This window comes from Nothoprocta perdicaria, unplaced genomic scaffold (assembly GCF_003342845.1).
Source record: "Nothoprocta perdicaria isolate Ctin4 unplaced genomic scaffold, notPer1 scaffold_68, whole genome shotgun sequence".
Classification (NCBI taxonomy): Eukaryota; Metazoa; Chordata; class Aves; order Tinamiformes; family Tinamidae; genus Nothoprocta; species Nothoprocta perdicaria.
This window is the reverse complement of record NW_020455954.1, coordinates 2121374-2144973: the sequence shown is the minus strand read 5'-3', so window position 1 is coordinate 2144973 and position 23600 is coordinate 2121374. Positions and strand designations below refer to the sequence as shown.

Sequence of the window (23600 nt, the reverse complement as noted above, 5' to 3'; positions counted from 1 at the left end):
TGACAGCTCAGTCTGTCTGGCTGAAACACCTATTAGGAGAGATGTTTCCACCTGATTGTACCCTATACACTAAAGATAACTGCCAACATCATAACTCACAGGAAAATTCTATTGCACCCCAGATCAAAGCCAACAGGCTGAACACTGTATTCTTTACATTGACTTACGGCTCGTAGTACTTTTCATCCAGCTTTTTGGTCAGCAGCAAGGAACTGCCTTTGCCCAACAGCTGCTACAGCCAAAGAACTATGTAGTGAAAAAGCAGTTATGAGCGGAGCAAAGATTTTCATTTATAAAGTTGGACTCAAACTGGCATCCTTGCATGCCTTTGTCAAGACTTCTGGTCAGAAGGATAGAGGTGGAGTGTAAGCACATGACTGTATGTCTAAATTTTATATTTGAACACATATAAATCAATTGGATTTCTGGGGAGCTAAAACTGTTTTTACTGTGTGGGTAAAACACTGCCGTGCTGTGTATTTAACGCAGTCCTTTCCACAGAGATGTTTACAACTGCATGGATACACAGGCCCAAGTAACCACTAAAAAGCTATCTAAAAAAAAAGTATATTGTGAAACAAGATGAAATCTGATGGGCAGAAAATAATAATAAAAGTCAAACCAATACTATGTTTTAAGCCCTGTCAATAATTGCTTGGCCCCAGCAAATATAACAACTGACCATCAGTGAAGGTTTAATTTTCCATCTCTAAAAGAGATTCAGGGTTGAATCAACATTCTTGTCCAAAGACTCTTTGAACTCTAAAGTGGAACTGGACATCTTCAAAGACACCGACAATATATAAATGTTTTGAACAATAAAGGCAAAAAGATACGGAAACAAATAACAGCTGCATATGCCATGTTTCTAAAGTGGATGCCTGCATGATGCTGAGAAGATCTGGGGCTTTCTGCACATACTTCACACTTAACTTGTGTCTTCATGGCTTTGAGACTCTCATTGTAGCTGAAGATTGCTGTGAAGCAGAGGAAAAAACTTTATTCCTAGGGAAGTAGTATCTAATAACAAGTGTCAAGGAAACACTGCAGAATGCTAGACAATGTGTTTGCTAACAGACTCAAACAAGGAGGCAGAAAGCTCTGTTCACTACTTACTTTGTTTCTGATTTTCTTAGAGCAGTGGAACTATTTAGCGACTGCTTTTCTTCCTAGAGAAGTGCCAAAACAGAGCCTCCCTACTGATGTTCATTTCTTCTCCTGGGAGGTGAAAGCAATGTCAAGTCTGTACCAACACCAACTCCATCATGTTCAGCCAAGGAAGCAGGTTATCGCTTGCTTAGAACATTGGGGTATTTTTCTTCCCTCTCATATGATTCATTTTAATACTTTCTAAGACACTTTTGTTATTCTGAAAACTCAGCCGTCTTCCCCACAGACTTGAACTGACAGGTAAGTTGATGGCTGTCAACACAAAATTAGAGTGCAGGCCCAATAAACTCTGCCAGACATACTCAATTGTGCTGCAGTATCATTATCACTTAAGATGCTGAGCCCTCACAGCGTAAGAAATACTTGGATGAGAGCAGAGTCACATAAATGGAGTTTTCACCTGGACTGGAGTACTGTGGCAACTGCCCCTTCCCTTTCCTTGTATCCACCAAGAGCTTTATAAGGCCACTTCAGCGTTAAAGTTTGAACCAAGCAGCACATGTTTCAAAAGGATACATAAGAGTGGGGATGCCCCGCGCTGACAGATGCTTTTGGATGAGCCGCTCGGTACCGTACCAGTTGAAGCCTTTGGTCGCGTAGCCAATGCGGGGAAGATGCACGCTCGCTGAAAGGGAAGGGACAACACACACTCTTGAGGACATGAAACACTTACGGAAACCCGTCTGGATAAGGAGTTCAAGCCACCCAACAAGGACCTAAGAAATATTTTGGAACACAACACGCTATTGCCATGGATAATTGCTCTTATTTCATTTCAGGAAAAACAGTGAAGGAAACCTGGAAATTGGCAATCTTTAGATGGAGTCATATATGTGAGTACAGGATTCGTTAGTCTCTTGCACAATCACTTACCATTCCTCCTCTTGGCTGCTACATAGATCTTTTTCAGGCCCTTTTCCAAAGCAGGTAGCTTAATGCCAGACAAGTTGTTGGACCTATCCCGGTGCTGTGCTACAATCAAGGCCAACTAAGGAGAAAAAGAAAAAAAAAAAGAAAAGAAAAAAGTCTATCTACAGTGCTAGGAGACAGTGGTAGCTGCTAAAAAATGCATTATGCAAGCTAGAAAAGCTCTCCTTCTATGTCATATTGAGCACTTAATCTCCTAAGACAACAATGTTCATTTCATAAGGCTTCAGAAACATCTAGGCAAAGTAACTGAAAATAAACCTTTATCATTCTCACCAAGTCTTGTCCTTTTTTCCTAGATGTTTTGTCATCAATGGGGAATAACAGTGTTCCTCCTAGCTCCAAGTCTGTTCAGAAAACAAGAACAGAACAAAAAATTAGCCCTGAAAAGTCAACAGTGAATCAGCATAGCAGTGATTGCACTCTTATGTTCTGAATTCTTGGCTGTCTTTATTGACTCGTAATAATTTCAGTGGAGTCAACCAGTCACTTTCTCTGGTGAGGGGAAAAGAAAAGACACCATCATCTCTTTGTGCCCCTATTCTGCTTTCCTTCTCTACAAATCTTTCCTTCATACAAATCATCTTGAGGTCACAAAGAGAAATATAGATTTTGAAACAAGTTAAAAGAAAAACTCCACCAGAGAAATAATAGATGCATCCACAGATCTACAGCAAAAATATGTATTCTTCACAGGCTGTTTAATGTAGATTAAATTTCTTAACATGCTCAGGAGAAAATTAGCATTAGGAGCAACCAAAGGTCCAGCTGGATACTGCCTGAGGTGGCTTTCATCCTTCTTAAAAGGACTTGGCCAGAAGATGCAGGAGCTCGGCCTTATATAACAAAACAAACATCCTGTGAGTAATGGGCAAGGGCTTTTCTTAATGACTTGCAGAATGGATCAGAGTGATGAGCCCTCATAGAGAGTTCTCACCCTCCAAACAAGTTAAGTTAAAGCACACTCTGTATTCCTGCTTTCGGAGCTATGGATGCAAATCCCTAGAGAAATAAGAAAAACCATCATCATCAAGGCATTCAGGTACCTCACCACTGCAGCAACAACAGGAATGAAGCTCTTTCAACTATCTTGACCTAGGGTCATGTTTTAATCACTTACCTTTCATCTTTCCTGCCATCTCATATATTTTCCTTGGCTGATCAGAACGAGCCTCCAGAGCTGTAAATAAACCGCCCCTTCCCCAGCGGCCAGAGTCATCTAGAGTGAAAGGACAAGTTAGATTCCTAGAGACTGGGCCTGAAGACCACTGCAGGCAAGGCACCTCCTCCGGGCAAACACCATGAGTGAGTATCAAAACCAGATATAGGAACCATACATGAACAGAAGCTGAACAGCACTCACAGGACCATCATAGAGGATAAGCCTCAGCTATTGGGAAAAAAATGCCTTTTTTAATTAAAAAAGGGAGCTGTTTTTCAGTATCACAGGTCAGTGCGCACAGCTTACGCAGGATGAACAAAAGGCCCCCATCTCAGGGAGCACTTGTTGACCGCAAACATGAAAAGGCATGAAAATCCCCACGTACCCCTTCCAAGCACTTAGGTGGGTTGTATGTGCTGCCTCTGCGCTACCCAAGGGCGCACTGCACTCAGGACAGTGTATTTCAGTAGGGAGGGAGGTGGAATTAGAAGGTATTGAGCTAAAAGGAATAACTCAGCCCCTTTACCCACCCAACATTGTGCCTGTTGTTTTGAGTCCTACCTAGGCAGTGGACAATAATGACATCCTCCTCTTCTGCTGTGGGGCGAGTGACATCTCCCATGACGTACTTGATACAGTCCAGCTCTGGGTCTCTGTAATCTAAATCCACATTTAGCCCTGCATCCTCCTCCTCAAGCTCTTCTTCAGAATCACTCTCCTCGGAAGGGAGGCAAGCAGACGTGTAATGATTTGCCTCCCACCAGGCCATCCTGAAACAAGATAAAGATGATCTCTGAAAATGAAAGGTTCACCTTGTGTTCCAAATCATTGCAATGAGACACAGGAGATGAGGTCTTGAGTTACAGATCTCAAACTCCAGATTCAGACCTGCATTCTGTTTGCTCTTCTCCCCTATTTTAAACAGGGTCCAAGATGACCACAGTTGTTATCTGTGCTAGTAACAGCATGAGCTGAGGTGAAAAGCAGACTGAAGATACAGAAAGACTGAATACATGACAAGGCTAAGGAGTTAGTTAGAAAGGAAGCAAAGACAAATTAAGCAGCAAGGAAAAAGAAGAAAGTCACAGATGTGAGACCAACACAGAGGCCAACAGTTTGAGGTAAAGCTTCTCATAAGAGTTGTGTGTACGTTTAGTCATAGAGTACTTGTTCATGCCAACCTCTATGAATTAAAGATGTGAGTGTGAAGGCAGGCACCATGCTAGGAGGCCCAAGCCATTCCTCCCGCTTGGCATCCCTGTATTTTGGGGTTTGAGCACATACTCACAAACATGGCCTGTAGCCATTTTGTCACCTTCTCTTCCTCTCCCAGCCTCACTGGCCTCAGAGCCTGGCTTGTTTTCATCAGTCAGATACCCAGTTCCAGGGCACAGTATTAACAGACACCAGCTGACAGGCAGCAGGCACAGTACAAACCATACTTTTTCCTGCGTTCTGCTTCTGCTTTTGCCTTCTTCTTCTCCTCCATGAGCCTTGCTCTCTTTGCTGCTGCTTCCTGACGCTTCTTCCTCCTGGCCTCTAGCTCCTCTGCGCTCAGGGAGTGCTTCCTCCTGGATGACGGTTCACGGAGACCTGTGAGAAGGACCTGGAGAAAGCAGCAAGCTGCTCATCTCAGATCCCTGTCCGGTGCCCACCTTGCCCAAACCACATGCATCTTCCTCATTCATCTATTTGCCCAGGTATTTGCTATCAAAATCATAAATGTCACGAAATACTTGCTTTTGTGACCTAAGTTCAAATTACTGTCCCCACATTATACATCTGATCTGTAATTAGAACTGTTGGATCATCCAAACTCATTGTATCAGCCAAATTCATTACATTTGTATCCATAACTTTTAACATCATTTTCCACAAGCTGTATGCAACCAAGGAAAACAGCCTCACTTTCCACAAGAAATGAAGAGCATCATATGCCTAGTCATTTTGCCTTACATTTGCTTTGTTCCGGAGAGCTCTCCCTTCCCTGTGGGTCTCTTCGATCAAGGCTTTCTGATGATCCCAAAGCTGATCAAAGGCTTCTTTGTCTTCTCTGCTGGGTTCTTTTGAATAATCTTTACCTTCATATAGGTACATGTGATCTTAAAAAAAAAAAATAATAATAATTAAAAAGGGTAAATAGACACTGAAAACTGCTAACACCTAACACACATGCTGAAATCATTTTGCTTTTGCTTGCTTCAGTCCATTAACTGTTTCAAGTTGTGGCTCTAACCCCATTCTCTTTGGTAACTCCACTGCTGCCAGCAGTTGATCCCTCTACCTTTACTGTCCATTTGCAGGGTTACGTTTGTAAATGGGTAGCACACCTTTTGTTTGGAGCTCCCAAACAAAAATAAAAGCTCAGAACTCTGGAAATATAGAGTCACTGCTCATCAGGTCAGCTATTTTCCCAACAGCTATTACACAGCGTGACACCTCTGCTCTACTTTAAATTATCATCAGAAAATACCACTTTCTGCTAACTGCTAGCTAAGAATTACTTGTGCTGGAAGGACACACAACATCTATCCTGCAAGGCCATATTTCCATTTCAGTCACAGATCTACAGTTAGGCCGATGAGGTATTCAAGATGGAAATTGAGTTTTTCTTATCCGGACTCTGGAAGGGGAAAAATATCCTTTGATATTTACTCTCATGCAACACAAAACTACAAAGGCTTCACCATAGTTGTGTGACATTTTGATCGGAAGGTGGAGGGTTCAAGACGAGTAGAGTTGTTGGTTTTGTTTAGATTTCTTGACTCTGTGCTTCTTATCTCACATAACAGAATTCTTTAAGACCACTTTAACTGGTAATTTTCATGGCCAATAATCTTTTGTTCGGAGACAAATACAGAGCATCTGCTATACAGTCTTTCCCTAAGTTACTATTATATCTAAAACTGTAGTTCCATTTTAACAGTTCTGTTTGGGAATAACAGTAGTTGCAGATTGACTTTACTCCCATTTCTCATGAATTTCATCCGAGGTCTCAAAATATTTGGTGCATGTTGAGGAATTCTGCCCCTTAGCCATCTCATGAGGAACATATTGTAACTGTTATTTTACAGGTAGGCAAACAAGAACAATAATGACTCATAAACTAAACTTGCGAATAAGCCAGAAAAATATCCAAGATGCCTCTTAAATTACAAGTCCACTTTACTTCTTGCTGTTTAAAAATGCCTCTCTGGGAAGCATTTTCTACTGGCACCCAAGTGTCAGGCATTTTGTTAGATATTTAGATTCTTAACTTACTCTCTGTATCCTCCTCTTCAGTCTCATCTTCATGGGGTAGCACAACGTCCGTTACCCACATCCCTCCTTTTGTTTCTCCAAGGATGTTTTCTAGCTCCACATCCTGGATGGTGCTCCCCTCCGACGAGAGCAATTTATCCAAGCCAAATTTCAGGATTTCGCTCAGCTTCAAAGAGAGGGTAAAGTTCAGTATTAACGTCTCTTAATTCAACCCCAGTTTCTTGAACTTCTCAGGCCTAAAGGCAAAGGATACACAAGGAAAACAATCTCATCCTTAATGTCATCTGTCAAAACATTTACTGTTTCACAGACTTAGATCTCCCAGCACTTGATGGGAAAGACAGCTACAGGGAGTGTTGCTCGCTCAGCAACACTCATCCAGATCTAAATGGCCATTTTTCTCCATTAGCTGTATGACATGGTAGCAGTAACTGCATTCAAGCAGTTTTCTTGATAGCCAGAAATGCCAGGCTTCCTTCCTACCCATCTCCTTTAAAACAAAGGCTTAAATCCCTCAAAAACCCACGCAGAGAAAAATATCAGCATGGAATTTCCTATAGGCTCAGTTCCACCTCTCCCATGGAAGTCACCATTGTGGAGACGCATGTTGGCTAGGAGGAAAGATATACAATTTCCAACCTACCTCTAGGTTTAACTGCACGTGAGGTATATATTCCTCTATCTTTCACTTTGCGTAAGGTTTGCAAACCCAAACTTTTACCAGAAACCTCAACTTTCAGGTCAGAACTACATATTATGCCCCGATTCCTGAGAAATTACGTTTACCAAGAGGTCAACATAAAGTTGGCCAAATTTCAGACTGGCAAACAAAAGTTGGCAGAACAGCTACTGCCGGCTCTGCTTGCAATGGAGAAACAAGAGAAGTTCCTAGAAAACAATGAATCAGCTTCTATTTTAGACCTGTCATAAGTAAAAGTACACAAAAGAGGTGTGCATTTTTTTCTCTCCCAGGTAACACAGCCTTCTTATTAGTGGATGAGCCCCAACATTATAACACTTGTCTCCCCAAGTTTCAGACCTTGTCTGGACCTGAGATGCCATTTTGGTTCTTAAGACACATGCAATCATATCCATAACGCACATCTCCTCCCAAAACAGCTGTTTGAATAGGTCCGAGTCAGACATACATGTAGGGGGGAACATTTCTAGAGACACTGTTGGAGTCAAACTGAGGGCACAGCCATATCTTACCTGTAACTCTGCTGCTTCCCGAGGCTTGGGCACTCCCAGAGCAAACTGGCCTCCTTCTACGATGGCATTTGTCAGGCGGAGCTTGGAAGCAGCTCGTCGGTAGATTATTTCTTCAACTGTATCTCGCCCAATCAAACGGATAATTTTTACAGGCCTTAAAAACGAAAATTATGACAACTTTCTTAAATGTTGCATAGGGCACACTAAAACTCCTTCCCTGCATCAAGCACTAACCCATCATCCAATCCTTTGGTACCAAACTTCTTTCCTGTGAGTGTGACAGGCTGCCCAGGGAGGCTGTGGAGTCTCCTTCTCTGGAGATCTTCCAACCCCACCTGGATGCCGCCCTGTGCCCCGTGCTCTGGGTGTCCCTGCTGCAGCAGAGGGGTTGGACTAGATGATCCCTAGAGGTCCCTTCCAACCTCAACCATTCTGTGATTCTGTGTGAAAATAACCTTTTCAAAGGCTTCAAAAAGGTCAGCAACCAAACCAGAAATACCAGTGTTTCTTACTTGTGCTGGCCAATTCGGTGAGCTCTTGCTATTGCCTGCAGGTCATTTTGGGGATTAAAATCGCTATCGGTAAAAATAACTGTATCTGCTGCTGTCAGGTTCATGCCAACTCCACCTAAAAAGAAAGGTCACAAAATATATCGCCAGTATAAAACAAAGGAGCACCTAGAGAACTTATGCTGTGCAAGCTTCTGTCTGACCTGATCAACTGCATCAAATTCCATCCACTTCCCAAGCCCAAATCAGTCTCACGATATCCTAAAACAGGATGCAAAACTTTCACACCTGTATCCCTCCATGCTTCCAACTTTATACAGTCGTTCAAAACTGAGCTGTACTGGCACTGGAGAACAACGAAGACAGCATGCAGGAAAAAATGGTGCAGTGGGGACTGCTTGTCAAAACCGATGAACACCAACACACTCTTCAGCTAGCAAGGGGTGGTCTACTGAGGCTACAAAGGGCTGTCCAAGTCATGAATGGCTTGGCAGCATGGAAGCAACTAATACATACACTACCAGAACAGTGGGAAACATGTGGTCTAACTGGACAAGACTCAGAGCCTAGATATTTTTATTGCTTAAAGCTTTTGAGATTAGAGAGACTGGGCTTTCACAGAATAAAAGAAAAAACATACAATATATATATTTTTAATATACATCATTGTGACTACGTAAAGAGGGGGGAGCCTCCTGCACTGCCTTTCTCCCAGCTCATGATGCCAAGCACTTCTCTTAAAATCAAAGCATCCCTGCAAGCGGAGACAGTCATTCCCCCAAAAATCCACCCCTGTAACAGAACGGGGATGAAAATCCTGTCACTAGACTCATTTCCAGCTTGGTACAAGATGTCTTGACTAAACTAGCATTATGCAGAAGAGCAACACTGGTTTTGGATAATATGGACAGAGAGACTTCAGGCATGGTGGCAAGAGAAAAACTACTTCCATTTAGCATCGGGCACTTCAGTCTCCCAACCTGTTCCTTTTAATGCAGGGCAATGTCAATGGAGCCAGTCTCCTCTAGGAAAGCCTGGCCAGAAGTCCAAAGGAAGAACTACTTCAACTTTAACGCTCAAGATTAAACAATGCAAGTCCTTCCTCTGGAAAAGGCATAAGCCTGGCCCTGTGCTTGTTCCTGCAAAAAGATGGGGAGCTTTGTAACTGTAGAGCACACGGATTCTGCCTGAGGAGCCAAGGGGGAGAGAAGCACAAACAGCAGTCCCACACTGTTCTCTGCAGCCTCACAACAGTGAAAGGCTCCCAGCTGAGCCTCTTTGCCAGCTAGAGAGCATACCTGTGTTCAGGAAACTCAACAATCAATCCCACTAGCCTAGTTAAAGAGATGCAGTTCCTGCCTAAAATCTGCTGCTTGCAGAAATGAAATGCTGGTGAGATTTTTTTTTTTTTTCTTTTAAGCTCAACCTGGCACAAGGACAGGCATTACAGGGCTTGGGTTAAAAAAAAAAAAAAAAAAAAGTAACTCAAGCAGCTGCAATATAAATAGTATCTTGGCATCAACTGCTGAAGAGAAAGCACAGAAACCAGATGTCCTAGCTGAGACCCAAGTTCAGGATGTGTCTCGTTTCCCTCTACAGTCCCACATGTGGGAACAGGGTCTGCAGGATTCGGAACACCCTGAAATCTTGCCAGGAACTGCAGAAGCAGAATATGGGTTGTTTGTCTCTTCCTTTCTTGACTTACCTGCTCTGGTGCTCAACAGGAAGATGAAGATGGGCTGTTGACCAAAGTTCTTGATGGCAAGGTGTCTCTCTTCACCCCTAACTGATCCATCCAGACGCTCATAGCTGTAGCCTTTTCAAACAAGACATGTATGTTTCTGAAAATCTGTCTAGGCTCTCATGCCTTTTTCCACAGCCCCCCTCCTCAATCTTCTTACACCAAATCCTTCTGCCTTGATTCCCATTTTATCACTCTCAACTCTTCCTTTCCAATTAAATCTGGTATAACCTGAAGCAGAGACCCACGCCTCCAGATTCACTGTCAGCAAAGAGTAATTTAGCTGAGTCTGAAGAAGAGACTCCTAGCTTTTAATTTACTGCTCACAAATAAATTGGGAAAATTCAGAGAACATTAGCACATAGTCCCATTTCAGACTATGTGGTGTTGGCTGTTGGCCTCCCTTAACAGGCCAACCATTGGGTCTTCTTCATGCAGACTTCCAATGTCTTTGACACGTGTTTTCCTGAGAGCAAGCAGCATGGGGTATTTGGCTTAATTCTGCCAAGATAAAAGCCTCATTCACAGGAATCCCAAGTAGACATGAAGCCATGTGGACTGAAGCAAATGAAAATATTCCCCAAACACTTTGGTAACCTTGCCAAAACGGGTCTGATCCAATCTGCACTTGCAGACGTGCTTAGAGCACGTCATTAACTTTTAATAAAAAATTTAAAATATGTATCATTTTCTGGTATGAATGTGACCCAGTTTGCATGTAAGGCTGGACAGTCTGGATCTGAAGCAAGCCTGCTGTCTCCAGTGCAACTACTTCAATTGATACGTGCTGGGAGAAAAAAAAGATGAGAACGTGTCCCTGCAGCAGAGGGTTCTTCTCAGCACAGGTTTTCAAATATCATTGTACTAACATATCTGGTCACTGGAAACTAGCTTAGGGCCTCCAGACAACCTGATACAACTTTTCTGAAACCAAAAGGGCACTTTGCTGTCACATACCAAACCTGGATTTATTCTTACAACCACTGACCATTCTGGGCAGATCACCCAAAAACAGAGGATGACCATATGGCAGATATCACTAGGAGAAGCCCTCAGCTGCCGAAGCAGGCAGAGAGTACCTCTGTAGTCCATGTAGTCTTGGAGGATATCAAGCAGCTGAGTCATCTGAGAAAAGAGTAGGACACGATGGCCACTGGAAGAAGGAAGTGAGATTTCAACATACTATGTTAGCATTCCAGAGAGCCATAAAGGGGTTATAAAAGCTTAACAAGGCCATGTTTTGCAGCAAGACCTGACCTCTTCTGCCCATTCCCTCACTGCACACTGAACCCCACATCCAGAGGGGGTCAGTCAGCCTGAGCTGCCGTATCTGGAGTCATATCTGGAGTGCAGAGTCACAGAGAGCCGTGGCACAACATTGCTCCCAACTGCGCACGCACTAGTGTGGATCCAACTGGTCCTGTCTAAAAGGATCCACAAGGATCCACAGTTTCAACTGTGGATCAGGAGGTCTCCCTCACCACATAGCCTGACACACCAGACTGTCCTCAAACCACACACAAAGTATCTTCGCTGCTGGGAAAATGTAATTTCGGCATCTCTGGTTAGAAGAGCATTTTCCCCTCCAGCAAGTGACTTACAAAGACCATACATCCTTGTACGCAGAGCTCGAGTGAGAAATCAACTCTCCTCCCTTCCAGGCTCTGCTCTAGCCCTCAGAGACTGTCTTACAGTGTGTTTAAACAAGGCTTCACTGTCGAGCAGAACACAGGTATTTTGAGGTCTAGAAACTGCAGAGCTCTGTACAGGTAGCAGAAATATCCAAGGGAGAGAGGCAAGCACTCAGTGTATTGTACAGCAGGAATTAAAATCCCTCTGGTCACAGCAGACTGGCACGAGGTCTGCAGAAACTCTGTCTTCGAAGAAGCAGACAGAGGGATATAGCAGCCCAGTTAAGAGAGGAGGAAGAATTTGTATCATGCAGGAGGCACTGTTGCAGAAACTGCACAGGAATGCAAACTATTGCTTGATTTGCTTCGTACAAGAGCCAGAGAGAAATATCCAAGTCCTTGGTTAGATGCTCCACAGTTGCCAACGCTCTAAATATTTGAGGTTCATCTACTATCCCTAATGCAGCCCCTTACACTGAAATGACTGCTTTAGCATAGTTAATAACATGCATTAGTTACGGCAATGTTCATACTGTGTCGAATATCTGCACAAGCTGTGGTCAACAGAGTAGCTCCTCTTCCTCATCTACCTTTTGTCCTTGCGCCACCTCCATCCAGTCTTCCTCACCCCAACACAACATACCCAGTATACAAGAAGGAAAGGAGTTTATCCAACAAGTACAGCTTGCCACTGGCTTCAACAATATGGTCTCCAATCTCAAAGGGCTCTGGCTCAACACCTGGAACAAAAAGGATTCTCAGAAGCAACTCTAATATTGCACAAGCAAGAACTTCATGGGCAACCTCAGGGTGTCTGCACTGACAATTATTGCCAAGCAGATCAATACAGCCAGGATGCTGGCTTAAAAAATGATGGTCCTTCTCTCTCTTTCTCTTTCTCTCTCTCTAAAGAACATTCTAGTATTTTGCAAAGCATTGTGATTTCACTGCTTAGGTGTGAAAAAATAGGCTGACATGAAAACAATTGGAAAGCTAAAGGAAGAAACTCCAGCTTCATGTAGCCCTCCTCACCATTAGTGAACTGACATACATTGGAACTGGTCACAAACTTGCAGTTGATTCCAGTTTAAGTATAACATTATTTTTAAACTTGTTTCTTCTAAGCATTACACTGTCAAGCATTTGTAGAAACACGTTGGGTGCATCTCAAAACTGATTTATTCCTATTTAAAAGAAAAGAGAGTTTCTTACCATTGAAAAGATATGGGTGGGCAACACATTTCCGAAGCTGAACTAAGACATTCTGAAGTGTAATTTTGCTTCCTGTTTCACTTTCAAATGCATCTGGAACAGAGTGGCATGGTTAAAAAAAAATGGATAGGAAAGTCCACACTCCACCAGTAGATGTGACTGGGAATATTGGTGCTTTAACACTGACGTGGAGTATCTACACATAAATTGCATTTAAATGTCCAGTCTCAAGCCTAATGCATCCACTTTCATTGACCAAACAAATTTTCCCACATATTTTTTTTTTCAAGCAAGTGTTTAGAAATAAGACCCTGATGAGAATTACTCTGTCTTGGCAAACACTTAACCTCTGGAATCCCAGCAAAATAGCAGTTTTCTAATAGTGATTTACAGATCTTAAACTGGCTCCTTGACGCACCAGACATTAATACCAGCAGAACAAATGGTCTCCATCCCCTGCAGTTCTACCACCACAGCAAAAAAGGTAAGCACTGGCAAACCATATGGTATGCATGTACAGAAGAGGAAGAATTCCAAGAGATGCAAATACTTCATCTCTTACACATCAGAGTGTTTTGTTATAATTAGTTTGTATGAGTGCCAAGGCATGAGCTGTTATAACAGTCTGTGCCTATATTGTCTATATGGTCTGGCAGTTGCCTAGGAAGCTCACACCTACCACCAGTGGCTTTTAATTTGTTATATAGTACTGCACTGCTGTTGGAAACTTGTTAGAGATCTAGATTTTATAAACTTCTGGTACAACCCTTTTGATTGATTACAAAAACACGAGGCAGATCCAGCGCGAACATTTCGAGTTACAGACTGGCCCAAAGTAGAATTCTAAACCTGACCCCTCCCTGCCCCTTAACAGCTCACTTTTAGATCCACTTGCCTCTAATTTTATCACAAGCTAAAACCACTAATTAAGCAGCCCACAGCACTGAATTTGGCATGTTCTTTTTATGCTCATTGTGCCAGCCCAAGCATCTTCTCCTTCACACCAACTGAGCATGGATTTATAAATGGAATTCATTTTGGTTTAAAATCAATTTATAGGGTTCAAAACCTCTCCTTACCTAGATCTTTCATCAAAATGGCCTTGTAGTACTTCCTCTGGAGAGCTGACATTCCGTGATACAGAACCACTTCCACCTTCTTTGGCAGTTCTGCTGCCACCTCGGACTTGACTCTTCGAAGCAAAAATGGCTGAAGAAGATTGTGCAATTCTTTGGCTATCCAGAGGCAACGAAAAGGAGGTTATTGAATCAAACGTAAGGAAATTATACAACAACTTCATTATTATCCTCTCAAAATAGAATTTCAAAATTACTTAAATGATTTGAGTCTTGTTTCACAAACAGAAACAAAAGTATTCTATGCTTGCAGCTGTGGCTTTAAGAGCTATGTTAAGAAAATTGATCATTACTTTTAAGGGCTTTATTCATAACTAATCAGCATTTAAAAAGGCAGACGAAGAGGAGACAACACGCCTGCTTTCTAGTCAAAGTAACAGTTCTGAATCAAGTGCAACAGTGTTTACTACTTGCCTGGCTCACTTTCCTTTTCAACCCCTTGGTAATACTCAACAAACTCTTTCACTTGCTCCCTAGGAAAGATATCAGGGTCAATAAGGCTGAGTAAGGAGTACAGTTCCTCAAGGCTGTTCTGGATTGGAGTGCCTGTGAGCAGCAGATTGAAGCCTACTGAGAACTGAAAGAACCAACAGCAAAATAAAACCATCAGGTGAAAGCATGTGGAATGAAAAGTCATTTAATATGCAAGTCCACCCATGCCACTCCTACGCCCACCTTAAAGCTGATAGATCGTACAGAAATAAATGCCTGCAGAAAGATTCAAACGCTCCAGACGTTACGTTGGCTGGTTTGGACAGGCAGCAGTCAAGGGCTTTTTTAAAGGTATGTAGCTCATTGTTGCTGGTGCCACCTCAAATCTTATGCCACATTTCACTGCCATGACAGGAGGTATTTTCTATCCCAAGACATTCAAGGATCCACATGCATTTGTGCACGGGCACTTATTAATCTGGGACAGCATGAGGTAAACTGAGAAAATCCCACTAAATTCAATGAGCTCAAGTGACTCCATTAAGCAAGGTAATATCAATAGTTTGACTTAAGCTCCTGTGAACTAGGCCAGGGTTCCCTCACCTGCCCCGATTTGTAGGCCCTCTCTTATTTTGTTACTTTTTATTGCCTTGGGTCAGAGAGATTCTGACACTTCAGTCACATAGCTGCGACTCAGTGCTGTGCCTGGTTTCTTCACATTTGTCATTCTCTCAAATTGCTCAAATTGTCAAGCACACATACGAGCCAGAACAAGAGAGAATCACCAAGTACTGTCCACATCCACACAAAGCCAACAAGATTGGCCTTGATTTATCTGCTACTGAACACAGAAATCTATTCACCAAATCTGAAGGAAACTAGGTATGACTCAGTGCTTAAAAATAAACAGAAAGATAAAGAGTGAATCCTTACCCTATACTGAAGAGAGAAAAGTCTCTAGATATTAATAGATGGCTGAGTTCTTTTACCTCAGAAAGTGTCCTGTGAAGCAGAGAGCTCTGATTTTTCAGCCTGTGGGCTTCATCTACAACCAAGGCAGCCCAGTCAAAACTGTGAACAAACACAAAACAGCATTTTAAGTTAGGTGTAGATAATTCATTCAGGTCAGTACACAAAGACTGAAACAAGCCATGACTCTGCCTGCCTGAACCCAAGGTGGTCCCACACCCCAGCACGCATGAGGGAAAAGAAAAATTCCCGAGCATTAGCCTAGGAGAGCAAATATAGCTCCTCAAGGGTAGTTTGGAAGAGCTTTTCTGAAAGCAAAACTAAGCAAATTCACTTTACTTTGTTCCTTCTCTCTCCACCCTCATTGCATTGGGGAAAATGACATAAGCCCAGGTCAGTCCAACCTCCAAGGAAGACTATCTTTTGGAGAAAGATAGGTCCCGTGAAAGTAGGTCCTTACCTGTTCAACATCCTGTGGCTGTAACAGCTGAGTCACTACAAATCTTTTGCATCTCACCCAAGATGGGAGTTCTGACTCGTTCTGGGCTTGACACAGCCATATGCAGGTGTCTCCCTGCCTATGCTCCAGAATCACTGTTGACCTCGCAGATGCATGAGGCTTAATGCAACTCCCAGATCTTTTCAGCTTTCCCTCCAAGTCTGTGTGCTTATTGCTGGGGTTTCAATTCCCACATCACAGCCTGATTTCCACATAGTCAATTTTGGCTTACAGACAGGCAGGAAAGACAAACTGTGACACTACTTTTCTTAACCACACAACTCTACTCCACTAGGAAGAAACAGCCTGGAATCACAGGGACCTGTTTTCTCCCTGCACTGCTCTTCCTCTTCCCTTGATTTCAGTCTTTGCCCTTTAAAAGTGGTTTTTATTGGCAGGACAGCCAAATGCCATCATTATTTTGCAGGCTCTGCAGCTTGCATTACATGAGAGCAGGACTCTTGTTCAACTCATTTTTCAGCTCTTCAGTGAGCAGAGCGCAGTGCATCTCCTGCTCTGCTGAACTGGGCAGACCCTGCCCCCTGCTTCTGCAGCAGTCATAAAAACACATCAGAGTCCACCATTTGAGGATCCCTTTTGTACTGCTCTCAAACAAACAGCAACACTGATAACCCAAACTTTCCAGACTGTTAAGCAGACAAAGGGGCAGGTTTGCCGTGGAAAATAGAAGTAGGAGAGAGAACAGATGATGTGAAACTTGTGGAACTGTTGGTGCTAAATGCTTTGTGCATTCAACAACAGAAAACCTTACTGTGTCTCAATTTTGTTGCACTGCTTGTAGAGGGTGGTGGGACATCCGTTAACTATGACCCACCTTTAAAGTACTCTAAGAGCCATACAGGACAAGGTACAAATGATTAGCAGCCACCTTTTTCAGAAGGAATAACAAAGAGAGAATCCTATGATTTGGGATCACTGAGGTATGTGCTACCCTTACATTTAGAAAATTGCATTGAAGCTGAAATTTCTATGATATCAGGACTCGTTTTGTTCTGTGTCCTGATTGTTCAGCCCACCAGGCCCCAAATGCACCACAAGACATAGTTTGATGCTGTAAGAACTGCCTGCCTAGGCTCAGCTTTAATAGTTACAGGCTCAAGGCCTGGCTTCCACAACAATATGTTCATCTAGCAGAACCTCCTATTTGCAGCAACGGCCCAGAAAAGGTGCTTTGCTGAAATGCAAAAGGGCTGGTAGTGTACTGAGAAATCCAAGCTTACGTCAGCAGCTGCTACTGGACTTTGGTTCCTGCAAAGATCTTGAATCACTCAGGAGCTGCTGCTGCCCTGAACGTTTGTCACATTATCCTAGTACAAGGCACTGGCAGTTCTAAAAAATTCTGTACGTTCCCTAAATTCTCCTCAGTTCTGATTGAGAGCAAGAGGTCGTGAACTGCAGGATATGGTATTAACATATGATCACGATAGCATAGAGCAGGTTCAGCTCAGCAGATTTTGTAATGTAATATCTCTAAAGTCTGAAGCTTTAGAAAAACACTTCTTTCTCCTGCATTGATATTTAATGTAGTGCTATAAGCCACTATGTACCACTTCATTCTGAGTCAGCTGGCAAGAAAACTGCCCTCGAGTTCACACATAAAGGCACTGATATTAAGAAGCCCTCAATGAAAAATTGTAAATACAAAGCTCTAATTGACAACAAAAAGTATCCATGAAGCCCAGGATCTCACACACACGTAAGAATATACAGAGGAAACTGCTGACAGACCCACAGAATTAACTTCAAAAAATAAATAAATAAAAACAGACTTACACTTTAAGAAATGCTGCATCTTTCAGACAAATCTGTAATCCAAGAAAATGAATCATTACTTACGACTTAAGTTAAGAAACACAGCATCTTTCTGTCTACTGCAAGCTATGGTGAAATGGGGCACAGTGGAATGAGGCACAATCTAAGGAAAGTAACATGACAGCTCTTGTAATCACAAGCTGCTGTAGTTTCACATTTTAACTTATCTCTGGCAAAGCACCAGCAGCAAAAGTTTAAACGCTAGAGTGATGTAGGAGAAATGGACAGACACCGAAGTCTCTTCACCTCTTTTTTCCACATCCTTTTTCTCACTCAGTAAGGAATATCACACACCTTCAACATCACACTCATACTGACCCAAAGCAAATAGAGGCTTCAGTAGATTAACCTGAACTATTAAGATGAACTGATAATATCCTAAAGCACTCATATTGTTTCAAATTCATTGTTTCAAAGATTCAAAGAGGAAGAACCACTAGGCTGCTTAGGAAAAAGATCTTTAAAAAGCATAGGCTTTTACTATCAAGGGCATGAGAGAGACGATGAAAATATTAGCAAAGTGAGTATCTTGACACAGCTAATTTCAGGCTTGCCTCAGTGTGAGCACCTCCATTTGTTACAGTAAGGCCAAAGGAAGAAGACAATAAAACTTTTGAAAGGAGGGAAAGCAAAAGGACAAGGAAATCAGAAGAAATAAAATGTCAACTAGAAAGAAAAAAAAGTAATAAGAATCTGCAGTAAGTTAGACGAGTGGGTACGGTGGGTTACAGTGAAGAAAATCACTGAGGAAGGTCAGAGATGTGTACAGAAGCACAAGGCATGAGGTAGACAGCACAGATGAATGAGAAAGGCGAGGAAAAAAATGAATTTTTAAAAACGAAGAGAGAAGAAGAAACTATAAAAACACTTTTCCTGTAGTCCCTAACTGCCTGAAGGCAGCACAACAATGTGACTGAACAAGAAAACAGTTTGAATTAGGTGGCTTTGTTAGTAAAATCTCATAGGGTATTTTCTTTTTTTCCATCAGTAAGAAATCTCCGCTTTAATGAACACATTGCTACAAATATATGGTCTTAGTGAGCCTAGGAAATTGAGCCTTCCTCTCAAGTAGCTGTTATCATGTACATACCTCATATGTTGTTAAAAGCACACGGTAATGAGACCGTCCTTTCAGGTTTCCCTGCAGTTTGGCTCGTTCCTCCTTGTTGCCTATGTATGTCACAAAAGGCAGCCCTGGGGCAAACCTGTTGTCATGAGAAATAAAGAGATGAAACACCAATGCCAAGCTCAGGCTTTTGTGAGTTTAAGAGCTTGGACCCAATTATTAAACCTAGTTAGTGCACAGCTCTGAGACAAGGCTGAACTAAAACCTCCTATTCAAGCACCTTATCCCTCCTGCAAGATGTGGCTGGATGTCAGCTCTTGAATCTAACCCCTTCTTGATTGATTTGTGTCTCAGGTTGGCACCTCATTTGCTTGTTCTGGTCTGAACCAGTCCCATATATGCTGCTTTCTCCTAGCTCTCACAGACAGGTGACTGCAAACGAATCTCATGGTATATCTGCTATTCTGAACTAGAAAAGTCGATGAGGAGTACTGAACACACACTTGCCCTAGCTGATAACAACAACAAAAGGTTGAAAGACAGTTAACAGAGGGTAATGATGTCTGCAGCAAACAGTTCCCAACCAGGGCCTCAAAAAAGAAAAAAAATCTATCCTTACACACAAGAGGTAAATAAAAATAGCTCACTGAAAGAAAACTTATGAGAAGAACTCAAAGTTCTTCCTCATCTAATCCCATCACTATTGTTTGCCTACTGGACAGCCATTCATTGATGATCTGTACCCCTAATTGATGCACTTTCCTCCTAGTATTCCAACTGTAGCAGATCTGTTTGATCTGGTAACATAAGATAACATCATCTGTTTCCCAGATCAAACATTTTCACTTCAGGACTTAAACTGGATGAGCTTAACTGGAGTGGAAGTTTTGAGAGACAGCATCATCCTATAACCAAAGAGAAAGTCACCTGTTCTGATCTTTAAGTTCCTGCCCTTCCTCATAAAGGGACTGTTAAGAGCTCCAGCTTAAATAAAAAAAAAAAATAAAATAAAAAAAAAGTAAAAAACCACTCTGCACAGTGCATGTGCTATCAGCACAGTCACTGCACCCCAGTGAAGACGGGTTACATGCATGGATGTAACAGTACTTCGCATGCATCTGTTAGCATGCAAAGAAAGGCACCATTCAATTTGGGTCTTACTTTTCATAGATTCCTGGCTGTCTTCAGCAGACATGGCCTAAGAGAGACTGAGCACGAAGTGTTACAAAATAAAACAATTAAAAGCATGGAATCAATGCAGCGTATTTGCACCAAAAGTCACCTAATACTACAATTAGATGAATCTACATATGGATGAATTTGGATGAATCTAAATATACCAGAATATAGTAGAGACTGTGCATTAACTACAAGGGTTAGCACTGATTTGTTGTTTTGGTAGCTTTTCTTTCCACCTTTTTTCTTTTCAAAGGAAGAAAGTTGTTGGATTGAGTATATTTGAAGAGAACTTTCAGAAAAGAAGAGAATCTTGCTGGGCAAGAATATGATGGTCTGTGCAACTACTAAAACTCACCTCTCCAATTCTTCCTTCCAGTTGCTCAGAACAGAGAGAGGACAAAGTATCAGAAATGTCTCTTTGTTCATGAGCTTTTGGGCTAAATAAGCAAGTAGAGCAATAGTCTAGAAGGCAAAGAGAAGATACTTTTTTAGTGACTATGAAAGGTCTTAATCCAATAGCATAAAGCAACATAAATTTTCTCCTCTTGAGCTCTGTAGCTGCTTCCTACAGGTTCTCCAACACAAAGCAGAACTTAAAAAGATACCAAAAGATACCAGAATAAGTGACAGAAGTTTAAATCCAAAAACTGTGACCCTGACATCTGGAGTTCCCTTTCCAAAGCCCTTTCTCCCACAGTCACAAAAAAAGAGCTGCCACACATCACTTTAAATGATTACTTTGTTATTGAAGACATTAAAGAAAAACCCACTCTCCAACAATATTACAGTTCATCTAAAAACTCAACACACAAAAAAAAACCTTAAAATAATCGCTTTTTTTTTTTTTAAACAAAAAATGCTCTTTTGGAGCATTACTCAGAACCCACTAAGTTTTAAGTGAATAAGGAATGACAGAAAGAAGGTTTTCTTTCCAATAAGGACTTTAGAATTTGGTTGCTTAATGGGTCAGTCATTAAGGTTTTTTTCCCCCCATCTTATAGAAATACTGGCCAAACAAACAAAAAAATAGAATAAAGCTGATTTTTCAGAAGAAAACAAACACACACACACCTGACACGTTTTTCCTAGACCCATCTCATCACCCAGGATGCAGCCATGCTGGACTTCATAACACTGAACCAGCCACTTCACACCTTCTATTTGATAAGGGCGAAGCTTAATACCTGGAAATAAAAGCAGCAGTTTGTTACATTTAGGCAGTCATCCTATACACTCTATAGGCCCTTTCCACTTGAAGCCAGGTTTTGCTCAGATCAGACCCATCTGGCCAACAGTCCTGCAAGAAAAATTCATAGAATCATAGAAGGCTTAAGGTTAGAAGGGACCTCTAGAGATAATCTAGTCCAACCATCCTGTTCCAGCACCATCACCTAGAGCACAGGGCAGAATCCAAGTGGGTTTGGAAGATCTCCAGAGAAGGAGACTCCACACCCTCTCTGGGCAGCCTGTTCCAGGGCTCTGGCACCCTCACTATCAAGAAATGTTTCCTTAAGTTCCTGGGGAACTTTTGGTGCCTCAGCTTGTGGCCGTTTCCTCTAGTCCTATCACTGGCCACCACAGAAAAGAGGCCGCCCCCCTCCTCCTCACTGCCTCCCTTGAGGTATCTATAGACACTGATCAGGTCCCCCCTCAGCCTCCTCTTCTCCAGGCTGAACAGGCCCAGCTCCCTCAGCCTTTGCTCACAGGGCAGATGTTCCAGGCCCCTGATCATCCTCGTAGCCCTGCGCTGGGCTCTCTCCAGCAGCTCCACATCCCTCTTGTCCTGGGGAGCCCAGAACTGGACACAGTCTCCAGATGTGGCCTCCCCAGGGCTGTGTAGAGGGGGACGATCCCCTCTCTCCATCTGCTGGAGACTCTCTTCTTAATGCACCCCAGGATCCCGTTGGCCTTCTTGGCCACCAGGGCACACTGCTGCCTCATGGTCAATTTGTCGTCCACCATGACGCCCAGGTCCCTCTCTGCGGGGCTGCTCTCCAGCAGGTCCACCCCTAATCTGTACTGGTGCCCAGGGTTATTCCTCCCCAAGTGCAGGACCCTGCACTTGCCCTTGATGAACTTCATGAGGTTTCTCACCACCCAGTCGTCCAGTCTGTCCAGGTCCCTCTGGATGGCAGCACAGCCCTCAGGGCTATCAGCTACTCCACCCAGTTTGGTATCCTCGGCAAACTTGCTGAGGGAGCACTCCAGCCCTTCATCCAGGTCGTTAATGAATAAGTTGAACAGGACCGGACCGAGGACTGATCCCTGGGGGACACCACTAAGTACTGGCCTCCAACTAGACTCCGTGCCACTGACTACCACTCTCTGCACCCTGCCATTGAGCCAAATCCTAATCCCCCTCACTGTCCACTCATCTATCCCACACTTCCGAACCTTGCTCAGGGGAATGTTGTGAGGGACAGTGTCAAAAGCCTTGCTCAAGTCCAAATAGATGACATCCTCTGCTCTGCCCTCATCTATCCAACTAGTCACTCCTTCATAAAAGGCCATCAGGTTAGTCAAGCAGGATTTCCCCTTGGTGAATCCATGCTGGCTACTCCTGAGCACCTTCTTCTCCTCCACGTGTCTGGAGACAGCAGCTAGGATCAGCTGTTCCATCACTTTTCCGGGGACGGAGGCGAGGCTCGCTGGCCTGTAATTACCCGGGTCCTCCTTCTTGCCCTCTTTGAAGACCGGAGTGACTTTGGCTTTCTTCCAGTCCTCAAGCACCTCCCCTGTTCTCCAGGACCTAAATCACAAACTCTGAGCTCAAGCTACATCGTCTCAGTCCTTTCCAGCAGGACAAGAGTATTACTGGAATTCATTAAACCAAACTACACCCAGGAACATACACACAAAAAAGCACTAAGTCATTATAAGGGTCTGTACAAGGATAATGAAGCTGCTGCTCTGCATTCCTACAACACAGGTGGGTTTGCAGCTCAGACTGCTTTTTAAAATACCTAAGAGCTCAGCTCTAGGCTAACAGTCTGCAAGTTTTTCTCTACAAGAATCTACTGTAAAATAATAAGCATTTCTAAGCAACATATTTTCCAGATTTCCCACACTGAATGTAGAATACATCCCCGTAAGTGTCAACCACTGTAGCTACCACCATTCCAGAGCAATCCTTATTGACAAACACAATACATCAAAGCAAACGCAAAACAAAACAAGTGGATTTGTTTCTATTAATATTTTTATCATTCTGCCACAAGGAACATGTTAGGGAAGCAAAGGGAAAGCCTCCCTCCCAGGCTGCACACCCTGAGGGGAAAAAATGTAACTGTTCTTATCAGATAGTACAGATCCTGGGTTTTTTTTCCAAAAAAAAAAAAAAAAAAACTTCGGGGGGTTATTACTTAGTCTCTATACTGTACTTACTTAACCGGTTAACCCTCACGGTAACGGAAGCGATCCGCCCCCGCGGTGAACCGGGGGGCCAGGCCCAGCAGCCCCCCGGTCCGCGCGAAGAGGGGAGTGCCACGGAAAGGAGGCGCAACGGCGGCTCCCCGCGGGAAACGGGCGGTTAGAACGGGCCCGGCAGGCCGCGCAACGGCGGCTCGCCGCGGGAAACGGGCGGCTAGAACGGGCCCGGCAGGCCGCGCAACGGCGGCTCCCCGCGGGAAACGGGCGGCTAGAACGGGCCCGGCAGGCCGCG

General features: G+C 43.2%; 2 protein-coding genes across 5 annotated transcripts in view; one reads left to right on the top strand and one right to left on the bottom strand.

The window, feature by feature from the left end:
- Positions 1-822: 822 nt before the first annotated feature.
- On the bottom strand, positions 823-21187 carry CHD1L (chromodomain helicase DNA binding protein 1 like). 4 transcript variants are annotated; one of them, XM_026050344.1, is made up of 22 exons: positions 21124-21187; positions 20295-20401; positions 18785-18899; positions 17656-17687; positions 15383-15464; positions 14376-14538; positions 13905-14060; positions 12826-12918; positions 12257-12353; positions 11062-11135; positions 9947-10057; positions 8245-8359; positions 7733-7886; positions 6521-6686; positions 5216-5361; positions 4702-4865; positions 3821-4029; positions 3218-3316; positions 2374-2444; positions 2044-2158; positions 1687-1795; positions 823-1020 (listed from the first exon to the last, which is right to left on the bottom strand). In XM_026050344.1, exons 2-22 carry the CDS (start codon positions 20363-20365, stop codon positions 942-944), a joined length of 2421 nt encoding a protein of 806 aa, XP_025906129.1. In that variant the 5' UTR covers positions 20366-20401; positions 21124-21187; the 3' UTR covers positions 823-941. The 4 variants fall into 4 exon arrangements, with proteins under 4 accessions (XP_025906129.1, XP_025906131.1, XP_025906132.1 ...); XM_026050346.1 differs by lacking the exon at positions 21124-21187 and adding an exon at positions 21011-21120; XM_026050347.1 differs by lacking the exons at positions 14376-14538; positions 17656-17687; positions 18785-18899; positions 20295-20401; positions 21124-21187 and having other exon boundaries at positions 15383-15418.
- A 1648-nt stretch (positions 21188-22835) lies between these two features.
- LOC112956861 (fatty acid amide hydrolase-like) overlaps positions 22836-23600 on the top strand; it is a 17320-nt gene continuing 16555 nt past the window's right edge. The window contains exon 1 of the mRNA XM_026050330.1: positions 22836-22868. Coding sequence (XP_025906115.1) covers positions 22836-22868 — 33 coding nt within the window. The remainder of the gene's footprint in view (positions 22869-23600) is intronic.